Source organism: Brugia malayi (genome assembly GCF_000002995.4).
Source record: "Brugia malayi strain FR3 genome assembly, contig: Bm_v4_Chr4_scaffold_001, whole genome shotgun sequence".
Classification (NCBI taxonomy): domain Eukaryota; kingdom Metazoa; phylum Nematoda; class Chromadorea; order Rhabditida; family Onchocercidae; genus Brugia; species Brugia malayi.
Window position 1 is genome coordinate 814,967 of NW_025062478.1, and position 21,633 is coordinate 836,599.

General features: G+C 25.8%; 1 protein-coding gene across 1 annotated transcript; it reads left to right on the forward strand.

The window, feature by feature from the left end:
- Positions 1–4,409: 4,409 nt before the first annotated feature.
- Positions 4,410–9,355, forward strand: Bma-yars-1 (Uncharacterized protein; the record flags this gene model as incomplete). Its single annotated transcript, XM_043081219.1, has 12 exons — positions 4,410–4,509; positions 4,631–4,776; positions 4,953–5,128; positions 5,274–5,358; positions 5,456–5,664; positions 5,869–6,118; positions 6,934–7,131; positions 7,247–7,372; positions 7,709–7,905; positions 8,095–8,281; positions 8,496–8,727; positions 9,132–9,355. The coding sequence occupies 12 exons, from the start codon at positions 4,410–4,412 to the stop codon at positions 9,353–9,355; spliced, it is 2,130 nt and encodes a 709-aa protein (XP_042937153.1).
- Positions 9,356–21,633: the final 12,278 nt, after the last annotated feature.

The following is a 21,633-nucleotide window of genomic DNA, read 5'->3' on the forward strand; positions in this document are numbered from 1 at the left end:
AAAGAGGCGGTAATTGTTTAATTTATTTCTTGAATTGGTTGTGACACTGTCACACACCAATTTCACACATTCTAATTTATTTGTGTATGTTTTTTTTTTTATCTATCATTTCATACAGAAATAAATTTTTATCCTTTCAGAAATGAAATTTAATTATAGCAATCATTTTTGAGTGACAGATCAATTCCTTAAGGCATTTTCCGTACTTTCTTCCGGTTAATATTATCAGTATCGTACGTAAATTACAACATCTTTCGATTGTGATATTATACCGGAAAGTAACTTTACGTTAAAAATAATTTCCTTTTCAACTAGGCATTCTATCTCTAATCTTTAAAATAATCAAAATTTGCTTTCTGATCGATGTTTGTTCAAATATAAGAATTGTGATGTCAGTTTATTGATTAATCGAAGCCAAGTTCCAGCAATTGGCGCAGATGACGCAGGCGCAAACGGATAGAAATGAAATATTGAGAATGCTTTTGGTGTACTATCGAAATTTCTATTTATATAAAACCTCAAATACTTGTTGATTTAACTTTTCAAATGCAAATGAGCTAAGGATGACAATTGATTGCGGTCATCTGCGAGTGACCAAATTAGAGACTTCACGAATAGATAATTTCACGGACTGCTAAACATTGTTTGTAATTTGTTCGAAATGATAAAATTGTCTGAAATTCGTGGAATTTAATTTCTCTATTTAAATCTTTCTTAAAGTTTCTTTTTTCTTCGTCGAACTTTAGTTTGCTGTGCAGCAGCAAAAAATCAAAATTTTCAATAATTTTTTTTTCTACCGCAAAGTAATTTACACCTCGCAGTTTTGCAACGTTGAATGAGCTAAAGATCAGTTATCCGAATGAGTTAAAGATCAGTTATCTGATTGAGCTAAAGATCAGTTATCTGAATGAGCTAAAGATCAGTTATCTGATTGAGCTAAAGATCAGTTATCTGAATGAGCTAAAGATCAGTTATCTGAATGAGCTAAAGATCAACAAACCGGATGAGCTAAAGATCAATTATTCATCTTAGCAAAACAGAATGTTCGAGATCTAAAGTGATAGTCGAGAATATCGTTCTCATTATGTAACAATTATAATTTCAAAGTGCTATAATACAAATAAACTGTTTTCCAGTCAAAATCATATCTGGCGGTGCTATTGGACCAAAAATTCCTTTTTGAATTGAAATGTTTAGATTTAAAAAGTTAATTTATGGATGAATCTCTTACAGACTCTATTTGAGGATCATAAAATTTGTCTGTCATAAAAAGAAGCCATAAATTTATTTGTGTTTGGTGTCGGATCATTTCAAGGCGACATCTAATCTCTGAAGTGACAATGCTTTCTGCCAGCATTTATGTGTACCATATTTCAATTCAAATTTGAATTTTTCATATTTCAATTCAAATTTTAATCTTTCATATTTCAATTTAAATTTGAATTTTTCATGTTTCAATTTAAATTTGAATCTTTCTTCAATTCAATTTAATTAGAATTTGCATTTCATTACTTTAATGGTATTTGATATGCCATTAAGTTATGTGAGAAAAGCAAAGGATTGAAGTATGCAATTAATCTTTCTTTTTTTGGCTCCAACGATTGTTTACCGATGGATTACAGACACGGATCAGTGATAATGGCACTCTTTGATGAAAAAAACGGTATAAATTGTTTACCGTAATCAGATTAGCTTTATGCATCATAAAGCGAACGAAGTAAAAATCTCTATTAAATATCGTTAATAGTAATTATTTAATTTTAATTATTTTAGTATAATTTAGTTATTTAATTGAATAAAACAACGATTCGTATATTTTATTTGAGTAGAATTGGGTTATTTTTGTTTAGTAAAATTCAATTTTAACAATCATCAAATGCCTAATATTATTTGACGACAGCAGTAATAAAGTTTGTGACAATGGAAAATCCACGGAAGAAGTGGCTGCGTAGAAAGATTTTACAAGTTTGAAACTTTTAACAGACAACAAATTTTGGTGTTATTTAATAAACATTTTAGTGTGCAAAGAGATCTGATTAAAAAGAAATGTTTTCTCTTTTTGAAGAGAATTAAGAAATGAAAAGATTTTTATTAATATTTGATTTTTCTTTTTTGTTAGCTACAAAAATAAATAAATTGAGAAATTCAACTATTTAATTAGATTAGTGTTTTCTTTTTTTTTTACATTCGATATTATCAAGCATTGAAAAAAAAAAAAAGAAATTACTGGTTTTTGCATTTATTTCGTCACTTACTATTTTCAAGCAAAACTAAGAAAACAACAAATTCAAATTTGCTTGTTGATTGGTTGATTTAAAGTGTTTGAATTTTAACACTTCACATATTTACAAAAGAAGTAAACATTTTTTCTTTTCTTTTCATTTTTTTTTTTTTTTTTTCGATGGCGCAAATTTTTAGCGCTGAATGGCGCAAATGAGTACCAAGTGAAACGTATCGGAAAGGAATGAGAAAAGTAATTATAAAACACATTCGTTTTATTGAATTCATTCAATAAAAAAAAAAAAAAAAAAAATAAGAAAAGAAAATTGAAGTAAAAAAAAAAAGTAACAAAAATTTGATTGAAATTTTGGTGTAAATTTTGTGCACTATTTATATCGAAAAGGTAAATATTGGCATATTTGGATGTTTTGAACTATCACAAATAAAATATTATAGAAATAAATTGAATTGATTTGAAGGAGAAAATTTGAATAAATTAGATTGAAATTAGAAGGTCAAAGTTCATTATGGCATATTAATTTAAAGTGTAAGGAATAGGAAGCAAAAAGGAGCGAAGAATATAAGTTTAAAAAAATTTGAATTAAATTAAAAATAAATATTAAAGTTAAAAAATATGCTTAAAATTTCAGTTGTGAAAAGTGATTAAAAATTCAAAATTTAGCAGTGCTATGATAGAATTTATTATAAATTTTTTTATTATATTATTTTTTTCTTTTATTATATTATATTATTATATTTTATTATATTTTGCATTTGTTAGCTAAATTTTGATGCAATTGCAAATTTCAGTTGTACTAATAACAATAATCTTCGACAATTATTATGTGTGAAATGCCGCCGTGCGCAAAGTGATAGATTTTATTTACTTTCTATTATTATCTGATAATACTACACATAACAAGAAAACTTGAATTTAAAAATATCTGAGAAATTTTTAAAAATTTTTTTTCTGATTTTTTGATATACACTTACTACTAAGTTTAAAAGTATTCACTTATTATATTTATGCAATTGTGGTGAGATTACTTGTTCACTGATAATGCTGATTAGTTTGATAAAGTTAGCATTGTGCAGATTATCACTGATAATACTAATATTGGATAATAATATCAATAAATAAAAGTCACACAACACGAAGAAAGTGAAATATGCATAAAGACAAAGAAGAAATTAATTAATTTAATAAATGCAATAAAGCAAATTTTATTTAAAGAAATTGCATAATTAAAATGAATGTTATTTTAAATAAAATTGATAAAATATATAATTTTATGCATTGCAGATATTATCACTGATAATATTGGAGGAATTGCAGATATTATCACTGATAATATTGGAGGAAAGATGAAAAATGCTTTTTTCAATTAAATAATTATTAATTGTTTTTCAATATTGACACAAGTTAGAGCCATAAATAATTTTTTTTCTTTTATCATTTTTTTAAAATTCAATGTTTTCAAGTTAATTATATAATAGTCATGTTATAAGCATTTTTTTTTCTTTCCTTTTTTGGTGGAAATTTCATAAAATAATATTTAAATAATAAAATCGAAAATTAACAAATTGTTCCATTCAAAAATTTCCTAAAAAAAAGAAAGAAAAAAAAGAAAAGAAAATATTACAACAATAATTAATTGGTTCATTTAGATGTATTATATAAACAAAAGAAAAGAGAAAATATTAATTAATTCAAACTTTCATATTTCTATATTAAATTTAAAAAAAAAAATTCAAAAATATTATAAAAATTTTCAAACAACTATGGAATTATTTCCATTGCTGTATCATTAATCGAATGAAATCCGAATTTTGATTTTAATCCGGAAAAATGAATGAACGGATTTATATGCCTGTTTTAAAGTTTGAAATTTAACAGTTGCACTGTGCAACTATTTTATGGCTGTGTTTTTTTTCAAATTTCAACCAAAGTTTTTTTTTTTTTCGTTGTTGTCGCGGAATTGCGGGTTTTTTCCTGATTCAGGAGATGGTGGTAGCTTGTTTTATTCAAATTCGAGAGCAGAGTTTAATTTATTGTTTGATTATGTAATTTTAAATTTGTTGTTTATGTTTCTTAAGATTTAGGCAAATGTTATTTTTCAATGGATTTACTTGAATTGGAATAAAATATTAGCAGGAATTATTGCTTTTGGTCCAATTTAATTTTCAGCATGATAAACGACAGCAAATCAGATGTAAAAATTAATGCGGATGAATTGTCCGAGAAAGACCTGTATCGACTAAAGCTTATTACGAGGAATTTACAGGCGCGTTACAAATAGAGATTTATTATTTCATGCCTTGAAATGGAAAAGTGATGATCACTTATCTACAAAAGGACAATTCATATGACTTATCCTTATATATTCTACTGATCGTTTATTTTAGGAAGTTTTGGGATTGGAAAAAATTACAAAACAGTTGGCATCGAAAAAAAATATTCATGTATACTGGGGTACAGCGACTACAGGGAAACCGCATGTGGGATATTTTGTACCAATAAGGAAAATTGCTGACTTTTTGACTGCAAATTTGAAGGTTTTTTATAATACTGTTGTTAATTAATTTTAAGGTAGCTTTCTTAGTAATACTTCACAAAATAAGTTTCGATTGTGGAACGAATTTTTAGTGGTTTTAGTTTGTTCAAGTTTTATTGCTATTGTTTTTGCTGGAAATTCTAATTTCGCAGGATAATAGAGTAACTTCGCATCCAGGTGACAATACTATTTGCTGATTTGCATGCATTTTTGGATAACTTAAAAAGCAGTTGGGAGCTTTTGGATAATCGGGTATTATATTATGAAAAAGTAATCAAAGCATTGCTTACTGCATTGCATGTACCACTGGACCAGCTGCATTTTGTTAGAGGGACATCCTACCAGTTGACAAGGTTAATTTTTCATTGAAATGTTTACTGTTTACATAATTCATTGGTTGATTAGTTAATATTGATCAATTTAGCAGGCTTTTTGTTTGGTACTCAACTACGCTCTCATCATTTTTACATGAAATTAGTTAATAATTCATATTTTAAGGGAATATACATCTGATTTACTTCGGTTATGTAATAGTGTAACAAGGAGAGACGCTTTACGTGCTGGCGCTGAAGTGGTGAAGCAAGTAAGATTTCTTTTTCTGAATATATGCTGATTAGGTACTAAAATAAGGTCTTTAAAAGGTTTCAGTAGGTAGTTTAGTAATTCTTCGTTCCTTCTAGGTAGCATCACCCTTATTGAGCGGTTTACTCTATCCATTATTGCAAGCTTTGGATGAGCAGTACTTGAAAGTTGATGGTCAGTTTGGTGGAGTGGACCAAAGAAAAATTTTCATACTGGCTGAGGAACAGCTTCCAAAATTAAAATTAGGTAAAAGGTTTCACCTTATGAATCCTATGGTACCTGGATTGCAGGGATCGAAGATGAGCAGGTAGTTTTTTAAATTTGTCGGTTTGTTTGATTTCCATTCTATTTTTGCCGATCAATTGAATACATTTGAATTAGTTTTGTCAGATGCTACTTAATTTCTTAAGTCTGCGTAGCTTTCTATTGTACGGAAGTTTGTGTTTTCTCTCACTAACATTTATTGGAATTTGCTTTCTATATTTGTTGAAACGTAATAGTTTTAATTTAGTTCGGAAGAAAATTCAAAAATTGATTTGCTGGATAAAGCAGATGTAGTGCGGAGGAAAATCGATAGTGCTGTCTGCAGTCGTGATTCCGATGAAAACGGTATACTAGCATTCTGTGAGCATGTTTTATTTCCAATTATTTCTCCAAAAACAATCAGTTTTGGTGGAAAGGAATATGACAACTATGAGAATTTGCTTGAAGAATATAATGCAGGAGAGATCTCTGAAACTGCTTTGAAAGCGACTGTTAAGGTCTGTACTGTCTCATATTTTACCCTTATATTAAATTTGCATTAAATGGAAAAACAAAAATCTCAATAAAAATTTTCGTTAGTATTTAAATGAGTTTAACTTAATAAGTTTATCTGATTCGTGATTACTGGTATTAGTAAATAATGCGATGAAAAGTTGTAGTCGGTGACAGAAGCTTTGAATTTGCATATTCTAATACGCGTGCTATGTTTTTAAGTAGTAAGCGTGCAAAATATGCGAAATTATTAGGTAGCAAAGGGTTCTATTGGTAGTTCAAGTGAACATACAAAAAGCCTTGATGCTGCAACAATTTGTTGCTAACATTAAATCACGTCTTGAAAGTTTACACGTAAGAAGTCACTTTGTAGTATCACAATTTATTTTCCACCACATTTCTTTTTATGAGATTTCTGATGTTTCGATCGGTTAAATTTTTTCACTAAATTTATTAGTATCATTTTGAAATGTGACACTCATGAGTCTAAGAACTATTGTTATGGCGTAGTGTGAAGCTGTTCTGTTGGCGTGTTGAGGTTTTAAGGTTCATTACCATCGCTATGCATACCTCTAAAACTGATACAGGTATGTATATTCATGTATCAGTTTCGCAGTATGCAAAATAGATATCGAGTATTCTCATTAGATACAACGATAATTCGTTGTATTCTGTAGTATTTGTTCGAACAATTCGGTTATATTTCTTCTACATTGCATTTATAATCCATGTGTTCTTGTTTTTATTTAATTTCCTTACTTTATTTCCTTTTTTTTGATTGATTGATTACTTGGGTCATTTGATCATGCTTGTTTTGTAGGAATTTATTTGTGAGGTACTGGAAGAAGTGCAAAAGAACTGTATGGACGAAGAAATGCTATTATTACTAGAAAAAGGATATTCCACAAACATATTAGATAATAATTTAGCACACTCTTCTAATCCTATCGTCGATGATAGCATCACTCTGAGTGGTGAAGAAGATCAAAGGTTTCGAGAAATTACCTGCGATACTGAGGTATTTGTGTTTTATGAGATTGCATGAATGATTCTTACATAAATGTTATACTTTTAGATAATTGAACCGAAAAACTTCGTACAAATTATTCAACTTTTAATTGTATATCTTGCAGTTAGTCAGTGGTGAAATATGGCTTAAAAGACGAATCAGAGAGAATAGTTTATTACATATTGTTTATACGATAGCACCAAAAGGTCGCTTTCATCTGGGTTTTGTTATTCCACTTTTCAAATTGAAGGTTCTTTTTTTGATTTTCTACTTTTTTTTTAAGTTGTTTATATTTTTTGGGAATCTTCTTTCTTTTTACAAAAAAAAAAATAAGATTGTTGTGGCTCATTTTTCAAAATAATTAGTTTTTCTTAGTTTTTTCTGACTTCTCACCTGCCATTTTTATTGTTTTTGCGGGTATTAGTTTTCTCAAGATTAAAAAATATACGTCATTCATGCAGACAAATGTTATTGGAGTTATTTTACATCTCGATGGAAATTGATTTCCTCTGGCAACTTTTACTACGATCTATTGATCTTACAGGGTATTGTCATTTGACGATATATTTAATACTTTTGTGTTTAGAAACTACAGTTGCTGGGAAATGTTTCTATAACAATAGTTTTGGCTGATATCGATGCTTTTTTGGATAACGAGAAATGCTCTTGGAATATTCGAGACGCACGCTGTGATTATTATAGTATGGTTTTGCAGCAGATTTTTATTCTACTTGACTTAAAAGATATCAAAATTGTTCGAGGATCGAGCTATCAATTGGAACGGTTAGTATTATTTTTCTTAAATCACAACATATTTATGCATGAATTGAATTTTTGCCTCAGATGGGGTAAGAATATTCGGCAAATCCTGATATTGTAGCTTAACTTCAGTTAAAATAAGTTGGATCATTGATATTAATTTATACTTAAATTTGTTAATCAAGTATGAAACAAAATGAAGTTTATATATAGGGAATATACTTTTGAAATGTATCAGATGGCTTCCAAAGTAACACGAGATGAAGCATCCATACTGGAAGGAGTAACATTGGGCTCATTATTATCACCTCTATACTTCACCATTGACCACTATTTTATGAATGTTGATATTGTTATAATGGGCGAAGAAATGCGTCCTTTTTCGGAATTCTCTGAGCAGGTTTTTAATTACTATTTAATTTTCAAATTATGATTGAATTTCTTTTGTTGTTTGATATAGAATGCATTTTTTATTTATTTTCATTTATATGACAATATTTGTAAATATTCTTGATTTCTCATTTTTTAATAGAGTTCTAGAAATTTACTTTTGTCATCACAAGAAGGTTAAATTATTCACAGATTGTACTTCATCGTATCTTCCGGTTTTTTAGATGATGCAACGACGTGGACAACAACCTCGTGCACATTTATTAGTCCCAACCTTGCCATCTATGTCAGGTAGTAAAATGTCTGCATCAAATCCTGAATTTCATCTGGATCCTCTGGATACACCAAAGCAAATCAAGCAGAAGATCGCACGTTCATTTTGTGAACCTGGTAATTTAAAAGGCAATATCGCTTTTGAACTTGCAAAACAGTTTATATTTCCTCATTTTGGATCAAGTGAGTTATCTTAATCATTTTTCATACTTCATTATAAAAATTATTTGGTGCAGTGCAATCTAAGGATTATTTAGTCTTCCGCACGAGATTTCCTTTAATACATGTTAAGTAATAAAATCTGTATGGTATAGCTGTGAACTCTATCATTGATATCCCATAACTGATCTATTTTTATTGCCCTACATAATTGCTGAAAATCAAATTGCTAATTAGTCAAGTATTTCTTTATTATTATTATTTTGCTGTTTGAATGGAAATGTAATGACTCCTTTTTGCTCATTTCCTTTACCTTTAATGTTAAAGGTGATTATATGCATTAACCGTGTACTATTTCTTTGGAGTTGTTTTAGGGATTTTCTGAATTGCTTCGATTTTATAATGAGTAAGTGAATTTTGAATTTTAGAATTGTTAATCGAACGTTCGGAAGAAAACGGTGGAAATATAGAGATTAATGGTTGTGATGAATTGGAAAGAATAATTGTGGATGGAAGTTTACATCCCGCAGATTTAAAAGCAGTAGTTATATCTAAAATCAATCAGTTCTGCGACCCTATTCGAACATGTTTTACAACTAAAACAAAGTTAATATCAACAGCTTTTCCTAGTAAAAAAGGTGGTAAAAAATAATTTAAGCAATAGTGGAATATGGTCTGCTTGTATATGTTGCTATAAATTTTTAAAATATTTGAAGTGACAGCAATCATCTTTTCGTTTTTGTTTTCAATGTTATCCAAAAGGAAGCCATTTAAAATCGTAGTCATGACATGCTAGCAAATTATCTAATTCTTCAGCAAGTTCCGGATACGATTAGGCAGTGATTTCTTTATACTTTCATTACTTCCGTCTTTTTATAATATATTTGACATTATGATTATTACAAACAACAAATTCAGTATTTATGATTATGCTTTATTTATGATTCATTTTCTCTTAATTATTCTATTATGGAACTAAATGCAACTTTCTTTTTTTGAGAAAATAAAATGGAAGGTGAGGCCTTTTTTTTCTTTTTTCTTGGTTGTTATATTTAGAGAAATTAGGGGAATTCTGTGGACCAAATTTATATAACAGATTAAGCAGTAAAACGGTTTGGTGGTAGGGTGAAAATCTAGTGATTTATGTAAGTCTTCCCATCTCTTTTTCTTTTTTTGTAATTTAATAAAAATCAAAAATATTGATGTAAGAATTTATAAATTTGAAATATCACTGTTATTAGAAGAAATGATTTTTTTTAATGCTTTTATATTCATTTTGTCTGCAATATTTTATTCATATAAAGTATATTGTTGAATATTGTTTTTGTTGTCAATTAATAAAAGCTAAGCTTTTGTTTCATTTATAGCCTAAATTGCTTTGGAACATTGTCTTGAAGCATTCTGATCTTAAAATTTATGACAGTCTGAGTGTAAATACAGGTGTTCATCTTATGATTTATGTAAAAATAAAGATTAAAAAAAAAAAAAAGTCAATCATTTCATATCATTTGGTAAATTGTAATAGACGAGAATAGAAGATCAGAGCATGCTATTCTTTATCATTAATTTTCTTTCAAACAATAATTATAACTCTAATATATCAAATATTCAATTAGAATTAATCTATAAGTTTTGTTAAATTTTAAATTGTACCTAAAATAAGTCTAATTGTCTGATTGGAAATTTATTCTTTATGCATTAATATGAAAGTAAACAAAGAAGACAGAAAAATTTTTCTACTAATGGCAATTTTGATTTATAATCTTTAAATCATCATTTGAATATTAAAACGGTAATGATGATAGTATGATGATTGTTGTTGGTAAATACCATTTAAGTGGAATTGCAGGGAACGATTAAAAGATCAGAACGATAATGTGTTTTGTGTTTGTGGACAGTACGAAGAGCTCAAATTCTTAATTATGGACTTTTAGGAGCAATAAGACGGATGATGAAAATGATTAATAACATTTTTGAAAGGTAGTAAATAAAAAAAATGAAATTGATAAATAACATTTTTGAAAGGTAATAAATAAAAAAAAAAAAAAAAAAAGTTACCTAAAAATTAATAATAATAAATTCTTCAAATCAATCTAAATTATACCAATTCATATAGCAATTTAATGACTAAAATTTAATCAAAATTAAATCATTATAATGAATTTTAATGATAATATTAGCTAATAATTACTTACTCTTAAAATTTTATCAAAGTATGAGTCATTTATTTATGAAGTGAAACAGTCAGTCATTTATTTAGCAAAATAATAAATAAAAACTAAAAAAAAAAAGAAAATTTTTTTTTTTCTTTCAATATCATTTTAAGTTGATAAATTTTTTGAAATAGTATTTAAAATTGAATATAATTAAGAATGATTATAAGTGATGACACTGCTGGTATGGTTGATGACAAAGGTCATTTCATTCATTTCATTTTTGCTTTTATTTCTTCCTAACCTTTCTTTCCTTACTTCATTTCAACATTTCGGTTTCTTTTCATTTTTCTTTTTCTTTTATCTTACCGATTCTATTTTATTCCATTTCAAATAGATTCTACACTTCACACTAACACTATTTGTCGTAGGTTTTTTTTTAACCACCTGCAGAGTGATTCATTTGCGGAATTGTTTTGTTAACTAAATGATATGCTAGCAAAATGTACTTCCACTGTTAATTAATTAATGTACCTCATATGGAGTTTTAGCAGGTAAAAATAAGCAAATTCTTTGATCTTTTATTTTCAAATAAAATTCAAATTGTAATCATTAAATGAGTTTAAAATATGTTTGCTCAAATAAAGTGCAAAAAATTTTCTTCCTCAAATTTTTTTTTTTTTGAAGTAAAAAAAAATTAAAAAAAATTCTTCCTAAAAATATACTATGATAAAGACCTAAAAAATATATGAAAAATACACCAACAACAACAACAAAAAAAAAGTAAACCTAAAAAAACCTAAAAAAAAACCTAAAAAAAACCTGAAAAATATTATGTGATAGAGCAAACGAATATTTTTCTCTTTCAATTTCTCTCTCACTTTTAACACTTTTCATATTTATTAATGTTTTATTTATTTATTTAATTATTTTTGTTAAATATTTTAGGCAAAAATTAAAATTGAAATATATCACTAATATTTTATTATTTCCATATAAATTTGTTAAGTTTTTTGATGACTATGAAGTAAACAATTTGAGAGCAATGAAAATAAATTTTTCAAATTTAATAAAAATAACAAAAAAAAAAATTTTTTTTTGCTAAAATTTTTATCTAAAATATTTGAAATATAATAATTATTAATTATTATTATATTTTATACAAATGTAAAATGTCATTAATGGATTGTTTAGAGAATGAATGATTTGATTGTATATTTTCATCAAATTAACTTTTACTTTACTTTTATACTTTACAACAAAAAAAAAAAAAACTTTCATTTTATTTTTCTTTTTGTTATTTTTGTCAAACATAAGTGCTACTTAATAGCATTTATCATATGTAACAATTAATATTATAAAATTGAATTTAAATAAAATGGAAGGAAAAAATTTGCGCAAAATGATTAACTCTATCAGATCAGAAGATTGACTAAAAAATAAATTTAGTTTTTCATTGTTTGATCACATAAATTTTCAAATATTTCATTTGCGCAATTTGATTAAATTTACAAATAATTAATTCTATCAGATTTATGAAAAGTTTTGAAATTATCATTTGTATAAATTTTTCTATCATTAAAATCTTTTAAGAAGAAAAAAAAAAGCTAAATAATGAAATTAAACTTATGCAAAATTAAGGGTAAACCAATTTTAATACTTAAAATGTAGCAAAAGCGCATAATTGTTTGCATAATTATTATTCGTCAAGGAAATTACAAGCAAACAATTATAGCACAATTACAATCACTATGCTTTTGCATTACTGCGCAACAATTAGAGGGATAAAAGGAGAGAGAAGAAGTGGCGGTAATTGTTCAGTTTATTTCTTGAATTGCTTGTGACACTGTCACACACCAATTTCACACATTCTAATTTATTTGTGTATGTTTTTTTTTTATCTATCATTTCATACAGAAATAAATTTTTATCCTTTCAGAAATGAAATTTAATTATAGCAATCATTTTTGAGTGACAGATCAATTCCTTAAGGCATTTTCCGTACTTTCTTCCGGTTAATATTATCAGTATCGTACGTAAATTACAACATCTTTCGATTGTGATATTATACCGGAAAGTAACTTTACGTTAAAAATAATTTCCTTTTCAACTAGGCATTCTATCTCTAATCTTTAAAATAATCAAAATTTGCTTTCTGATCGATGTTTGTTCAAATATAAGAATTGTGATGTCAGTTTATTGATTAATCGAAGCCAAGTTCCAGCAATTGGCGCAGATGACGCAGGCACAAACGGATAGAAATGAAATATTGAAAATGCTTTTGGTGTACTATCGAAATTTCTATTTATATAAAACCTCAAATACTTGTTGATTTAACTTTTCAAATGCAAATGAGCTAAGGATGACAATTGATTGCGGTCATCTGCGAGTGACCAAATTAGAGACTTCACGAATAGCTAATTTCACGGACTGCTAAACATTGTTTGTAATTTGTTCGAAATGATAAAATTGTCTGAAATTCGTGGAATTAATTTCTCTATTTAAATCTTTCTTAAAGTTTCTCTTTTCTTCGTCGAACTTTAGTTTGCTGTGCAGCAGCAAAAAATCAAAATTTTCAATAATTTTTTTTTCTACCGCAAAGTAATTTACACCTCGCAATTTTATAACGTTGAATGAGCTAAAGATCAGTTATTTTATTGACCTAAAGATCAGTTATCCGAATGAGCTAAAGATCAGTTATCCGAATGAGTTAAAGATCAGTTATCTGATTGAGCTAATGGTCAGTTATCTGATTGAGCTAATGATCAGTTATCCGAATGAGCTAAAGATCAGTTATCTGAATGAGCTAATGGTCAGTTATCTGATTGAGCTAATGGTCAGTTATCTGATTGAGCTAATGATCAGTTATCTGATTGAGCTAAAGACCAGTTATCCGAATGAGCTAATGATCAGTTATCCGAATGAGCTAATGATCAGTTATCCGAATGAGCTAATGATCAGTTATCCGAATGAGCTAAAGATCAGTTATCTGATTGAGCTAATGATCAGTTATCTGATTGAGCTAAAGAGCAGTTATCCGAATGAGCTAATGATCAGTTATCCGAATGAGCTAATGATCAGTTATCCGAATGAGCTAATGATCAGTTATCCGAATGAGCTAAAGATCAGTTATCTGAATGAGCTAAAGATCAGTTATCTGAATGAGCTAATGGTCAGTTATCTGATTGAGCTAATGATCAGTTATCCGAATGAGCTAAAGATCAGTTATCTGAATGAGCTAAAGATCAGTTATCCGAATGAGCTAAAGATCAGTTATCTGGTTCAGCTAATGATCAGTTATCCGAATGAGCTAAAGATCAGTTATCCGAATGAGCTAATGATCAGTTATCTGATTGAGCTAATGATCAGTTATCTGAATGAGCTAAAGATCAGTTATCTGGTTCAGCTAATGATCAGTTATTTGATTGAGCTAAAGACCAGTTATCCGAATGAGCTAATGATCAGTTATCTGATTGAGCTAATGATCAGTTATCTGATTGAGCTAAAGACCAGTTATCCGAATGAGCTAATGATCAGTTATCTGATTGAGCTAATGATCAGTTATCTGAATGAGCTAAAGATCAGTTATCTGAATGAGCTAAAGGCCAGTTATCCGAATGAGCTAATGATCAGTTATCTGATTGAGCTAATGATCAGTTATCCGAATGAGCTAATGATCAGTTATCTGATTGAGCTAATGATCAGTTATCTGATTGAGCTAATGATCAGTTATCTGAATGAGCTAATGATCAGTTATCTGAATGAGCTAAAGACCAGTTATCCGAATGAGCTAATGATCAGTTATCTGATTGAGCTAATGATCAGTTATCTGATTGAGCTAAAGACCAGTTATCCGAATGAGCTAATGATCAGTTATCTGATTGAGCTAATGATCAGTTATCTGATTGAGCTAAAGACCAGTTATCCGAATGAGCTAATGATCAGTTATCTGATTGAGCTAATGATCAGTTATCTGAATGAGCTAAAGATCAGTTATCTGATTGAGCTAATGATCAGTTATCTGATTGAGCTAAAGACCAGTTATCCGAATGAGCTAATGATCAGTTATCTGATTGAGCTAATGATCAGTTATCTGAATGAGCTAAAGATCAGTTATCTGAATGAGCTAAAGATCAGTTATCCGAATGAGCTAATGATCAGTTATCTGATTGAGCTAATGATCAGTTATCTGAATGAGCTAAAGATCAGTTATCTGAATGAGCTAAAGATCAGTTATCTGAATGAGCTAATGATCAGTTATCTGATTGAGCTAATGATCAGTTATCCGAATGAGCTAAAGATCAGTTATCTGAATGAGCTAAAGATCAGTTATCCGAATGAGCTAAAGATCAATTATCTCATTTTAGCAAAGCAGAATTTTCGAGATCCAAAGTGATAGTCGAGAATATCGTTCTCATTATGTAACAATTATAATTTCAAAGTGCTATAATACAAATAAACTGTTTTCCTGTCAAAATCATATCTGGCGGTACTATTGGACCAGAAATTCCTTATTGAATTGAAATGTTTAGATTTAAAAAGTTAATTTATGGATGAATCTCTTACAGACTCTATTTGAGGATCATAAAATTTGTCTGTCATAAAAAGAAGCCATAAATTTATTTGTGTTTGGTGTCGGATCATTTCAAGGCGACATCTAATCTCTGAAGTGACAATGCTTTCTGCTAGCATTTATGTGTACCATATTTCGATTCAAATTTGAATTTTTCATATTTCAATTCAAATTTTAATCTTTTATATTTCAATTTAAATTTGAATTTTTCATATTTCAATTTAAATTTGAATCTTTCTTCAATTCAATTTAATTAGAATTTGCATTTCATTACTTTGGTATTTGATATGCCATTAAGTTGTGTGTGAGAAAAGTAAAAGATTGAAGTAAGCGATTAATCTTTTTTTTTTTTGGCTCCAACGATTGTTTACCGATGGATTACAGACACGGATCAGTGATAATGGCACTCTTTGATGAAAAAAACGGTATAAATTGTTTACCGTAATCAGATTAGCTTTATGCATCATAAAGCGAACGAAGTAAAAATCTCTATTAAATATCGTTAATAGTAATTATTTAATTAAATAAAACAACGATCGTAGTAGAATTGGGTTATTTTTGTTTAGTAAAATTCAAATTTTAATAATTATCAAATGACTAATGTAAGCAACCAGAAAAACCATGCAAAAACTACGGTATATTTTAAGAAAAAAACTTCAAAAAATTGAAATTTTTATCGCAGATCAAATTTTTGATCCTTTAGAACTAATAAATTTCTATCAGATATTAATTTAAAAATTTTCATTTTATTATTTTTACTTATATCTTTCATTTATTTCATTTATTTATTTATTCTTTCTTTGTGCCATTAATGGATTTGGACTAAACATTAAATGGATTTATATGCAAATTTGATCCACTGGAATATATGTTAGATTATTTATTCTTTTGTAATCTCCTTTTTTTTTTCTTTTTGTTTTAATTTTCCTTAAGCTATAAATTATAATTAGCCAGGTGTGATATTATCTGAGGTAACATTTAATTATTAGATTTCATATAAAACTTCGGATAATTTGACAAAATCTTAGTATTACTAAAAATGAGGACAATATTTAATGATTTTCTTTTTTCTTTTTTTGTAGATAAGATTAATCTCTTGAAGATTATTCTGAAGTGGAATCCAGTTAAGCTCAAAAATGAAATCTTCGTTTGGTAACGAAACTGTTAGTAATCCGATTAAATATAACGTAACCGGTTTAAGTGATTCGGAAAAATGAATAAGAAAATTTAATAAAATTGCTACCACTTTCTATCATTTATTTGATTTTATTGCTTTAAATAAAATTTTTATTTTCTCAAAACAAAACAAAAAAAAAAAAAAATTATACTATTTTATTGAAGAAAAAAATTTATAAAATTAATACTATTATACTCTAATTATCATTCCAGATTCTATCCTTATCTGATAAAGTGATAATTTAACACATTTACTATTTCTGATTATCACTTTGAGAGTGAGAGTGTTCCTTTTTTGTTTTTTGTTTTTCTATAATTCTAAAAAAAAGTGAATTAAGTTTTCCTATAATCTTGCAAATAGCATTTTTTGCTAAAAAATTTATTTGCAATTTGTCATTGGCTTATTTATAAATTTTATTCAAATTAACAATTTTAATTAAAACACTTTTAATTTTTTTATTTTTTAACAATTTTAAATTGCTGAAACAACTTTAATTTATACTTAATTCATACATGACAATAACTAAACTACTAAAATTATTATAAACAACTAAATTAAAATTGTTTTATTTTCTTCTTCTTCTTTTTTCTTTCTTACTTACTTTTAAATAATTTATTCTTGGATAAATTTTTTGATAAATATTTAAAATGATTGAATTTTTTTCCTCTAATTTCTTCTCAATTTGTTTATTTATCAAATTATCAGAAATAAATAATTTATCCTATTGTTTATTGTAATAATTGTTTATCTTATAAATAATTTAGCTTATTGTTTATTTTTTTTTTCATTCCTAATTATTTCACCTGTTCATTTATTTATCATTTTTAATGTCCACTCTTACAATTATTCATCTAATATATAATTTATTAAAATACTTTTAAAATTAAAAATGCATTCAATAAATTCATTTACCTGTTCGATTTAGGAGTACATCAAAAATTACAACTCTCTGAGTACATCCATCTTCCTATTCATTAGCACTTACCTTTCTTTTAAGTGACCGCTTCACACCTGTTCCAATGAATATTGTCATTGCATAGGTTTTTTTTTTTTTATTACACTCTATGCTTCCTTTACTTTTCTTTCTTTTCTTTTCTTTTTTTTTTATTTTATTATTTTTTCATCAATTCAACAATAAAATATAAATTAATTTAAAAGTTATGCAAAAAAAAAAAATTTTTTTTTGCTATAAAAAGTTTATTTTTTTCATTTTTAATTAAACAAATTTTAATTATTGCATCATTTTTCAATGGTAAAAATATGAATGTTAAAATAATAATAATAGTAATAATACTTATCTTAAAAGTTTTTTTTTCCTTTTTTGTTTTAAATTAAAATATGAATATTATATGATAAATGTAAAATAGATTGTATTATTTAAATTATTGGTTCTAAATTTTATTTTAAAAAATTGTTATTCAATTTTTTTTCCTTCTTTCTTTTCTTTTTTTTGCAACAATTATTTTGAAATTATTGAATTAATTGAAGTATATTATTGAATTTATGCATAGATAGAAAATTATTTTATACTAAGTTTATTAAATTTAAATTGAAAAATTCATTTAGTGAATCAATCATTTGATGTTCTTCCAAATTATATCAATCTTAATGATAAAAATTGATCAATAGATCAAAAAAAAAGAAAATTTCTAATTTTGGTAGCTTTCATTTTATTGTGTAATCATAAAATTTAATTACAGAAAAATAAAAATCTTAAAATTTAATACTTTTAAAATGTCTAAAACAATTAATTCCAAATAATAACTATTACTTTACTTCTTATAAACTTCTACCTATATTACTATTATTTAATCGATTGTTAATGATTATTTTTAAATGTGATTTTGAAAAGTTTTTTTTTTCTTTTTTAAAATTTTAAACAGATGAAAATAGATATTCTCTCTCTCTCTCTCTCTCTCTCGAATTTCTCTTTTAAGCAAACTTTACTGCAAATTATTTCAATGCTATAAAAAATCAAAAAATTAGAAAAGCATTTTTAATAAATTATTGAACTATTAGATTAATAACAAATCAATGAAAAGTGCTTTTGTGCAATTAAATGCGTTCGTGTCGCATTGTTTACTCAAACGATTTGCAAACAATTATAATCCAAAATAAAATATCGCTTTTATCTCAGTTTCAGTTTGCAAAAGCTTAAAAATAAACTTACTAATTGATTATTTTGTTTTTTAAGTAATTTATATACTTCAATTTTGAATTAATTAAAATCACAAATAATTATCGATAATAATTGCTTGGTACAAATTCCTTTTTTTTTTTTTTCATTCCTTTAAAGTTAAAGTAATTTTTAATGTGAGTAATTTTTTAAAAGTTAAAAAAACATTTTTTAGGTTTTAAAAAAAATTTTTTCCATTTTTACACTTTAATCATTTTCATTCATTCTTTCTTTTTTTTTTTCTCAAAATAATGGTAAATCATTTTATACCTTAATATATCATTTGAGGAATTATTTTAATTAACTATGAATTAAATATTATTTTAATTAACTATGAATTAAATATTAGTTTAATTAATTGTGAGTTAAATATTATTTTAATTAACTGCAAATTAAATATTATTTTAATTAACTATGAATTAAATATTAGTTTATTTAACTGTGAGTTAAATTTTATTTTAATTAAATGTAAATTAAATATTAGTATTTTATTAACATTTCGCTTGATGGTTTGAAAACAATAAGATTTGATGCATTTTCTTTTTTTTTTTTTTTTTTTTTGATGTTGGATTGATGACCTTGAAAAGAGACCTTTGAAATGAATGTCACCAGGTATCCATTGAAATAACAAAAAAAAAAAATGAAAAAAAAAATTGAAATAATACAGTCTCAGTTATCAACACTACAAAAAAAAAAGAAAAAGAAAAATCGATTCAATTTGAAATTAAATATTATTATTATTTAAATAATTTTTTATGGTAGTATGAAAAAAGATTTGCAAATATATTGTTGGAAATTTATAAATAATTTATTACGAATATTTAATTATTGAAATTTTTTTCTTTTCTTTTTGCTTAATTTAAAAAAACGATTTAATTCTAGTCATTAACCTAAATTAACTGATCCAATAAATTTCTATTTGACTGTATTACTTGTTAGTTTAAATTTTTACTCAAATTTAGCTTGCATCATCAATTTGAACTATTATAGTAATATAAAATTTATAAATTTATAAATTTGTTCATATTTTAGGTTTAATTGCTTCGTTTTATAAAATTTTAAAAAAAAAAATTAACTATAATTTTTAACAAATAACCTAATTTAATTGTAATATTGTATCTTTTATCATCTTATCAAAGCTAAATTGAGCCTTTCAATATTGTCAAATCTTTAATTTTAATTATTATTTAATTTGAAATGAATTTGAAATAAATTTGAAACAAAAAAAAAAATAATTTCATAAAATAAATCCCTAAATTTTTTTTTATCTTCTAAAATGATACATACTGCATTTACTCATTCAATACAATAATACTTCAAGGACAATAGCTGTATTGATGAATGGCATGCAATGCATGCATGCATGCATGCATGCATACATTGTTTGCAGCTCAATTTGTTCTTACCTTCATTGAACAAATGTTAAAGGAACGCACTTTATTTCCATACCACCTGTCTTCAGCTGTTCCATACGCTATGATAATTCATTTCTCAATTTGACCTTTCACGAAAGTCCATTCATTTCTCAATTTGACCTTTTGTTAATCATACTAAAATACAAATTGGTACTATCTAAAAATGAAATAAATATTGATGATGAACTTTCACCTTTATTTCATTTAATCTCTGTAACAATGAAATTGTTTGTATCTAATATAAGTAAAATTAATTTTCACGTATTATATGCAAATTTACGTATTATACGTGAACTTATTTTAGTCACAAATTTGCATAAAGTTACAAAGTTTTGATTAAAATTATCAAATCAATCAATTTGATTCGTTGTCAATTTTTTTTTTCCTTTTTTGTCAATAAATCATTTTTTTTTTTTTAAAATACATCAATTTATTTGTCATTTCATATTAATTCTTTTCATTTCAATTTTCATATTAATTTTAAATAAATCAATTGAAAAACGATATATCATATCATTTTTGCATGTGATTTGGGTGCTTTGATAAATCGATGCTAAACATTTTGAAATGAAATTATGTCAATTTAGAAATAAAATTTGAATTAAAAAAAAAAGAAAAAAAAAAAAACCAAAATTGAAAGATAGACGAAGTTGCCTTTTGTTTGATAAAATTTTAAATTTAGTTTAAACAAATAAAAATAAAAATGAAATTTAAAATTAATGTTTTAACTGTATGGAAGTAATAAGTAGTACAGTTATATTAAAATATATTATTTTATATTATTCTATCAAATTCTTTTTTTGATTAAAATATATTATTTTATATTATTTTATCAAAAAAATTTTTTTAATTGAAATATATTATTTTATATTATTTTATCAAAAAAATTTTTTAATTGAAATATTTTATTTTATATTATTCTATCGAAAATTTTTTTTTTTTAATTAAAATATATTATTTTATCATATTTTTTTTTTTGTTATTAAAATATATTTTACACCATTCTATCATACTTTTTTTTTTAACGAAGTATTCAATTATAGATATGTGTAAATTCATTTATCACTATCACTCTTATCACTACTCACATTTATTCCTTCATCTATCACTCTTATCACTCCTCTTCCCACCAACTTTTCAATCATCTTTGCTACATGCGGCAAAAAAATTCTACAAAAAGAATTTACAACATTCTTTCCCAAATTCTGAACTTATCATTTTAGTGATTTTGAGTGATTAGCAAGGTCTACAGATTATCACTGACACTTCTTTTTTACACTGATAAAAGATTTAAAGTTGTCAATCGGAAGAATCTGCAAGTGACAATGTTTGATTTTAATATGATTCATTTCAATTTTACACCTTTCATTGTGATTTTTTATTTGTTAACTTTTTGGTTTATTTAAACATTTATTGAGAAAATACGAACACTTAAA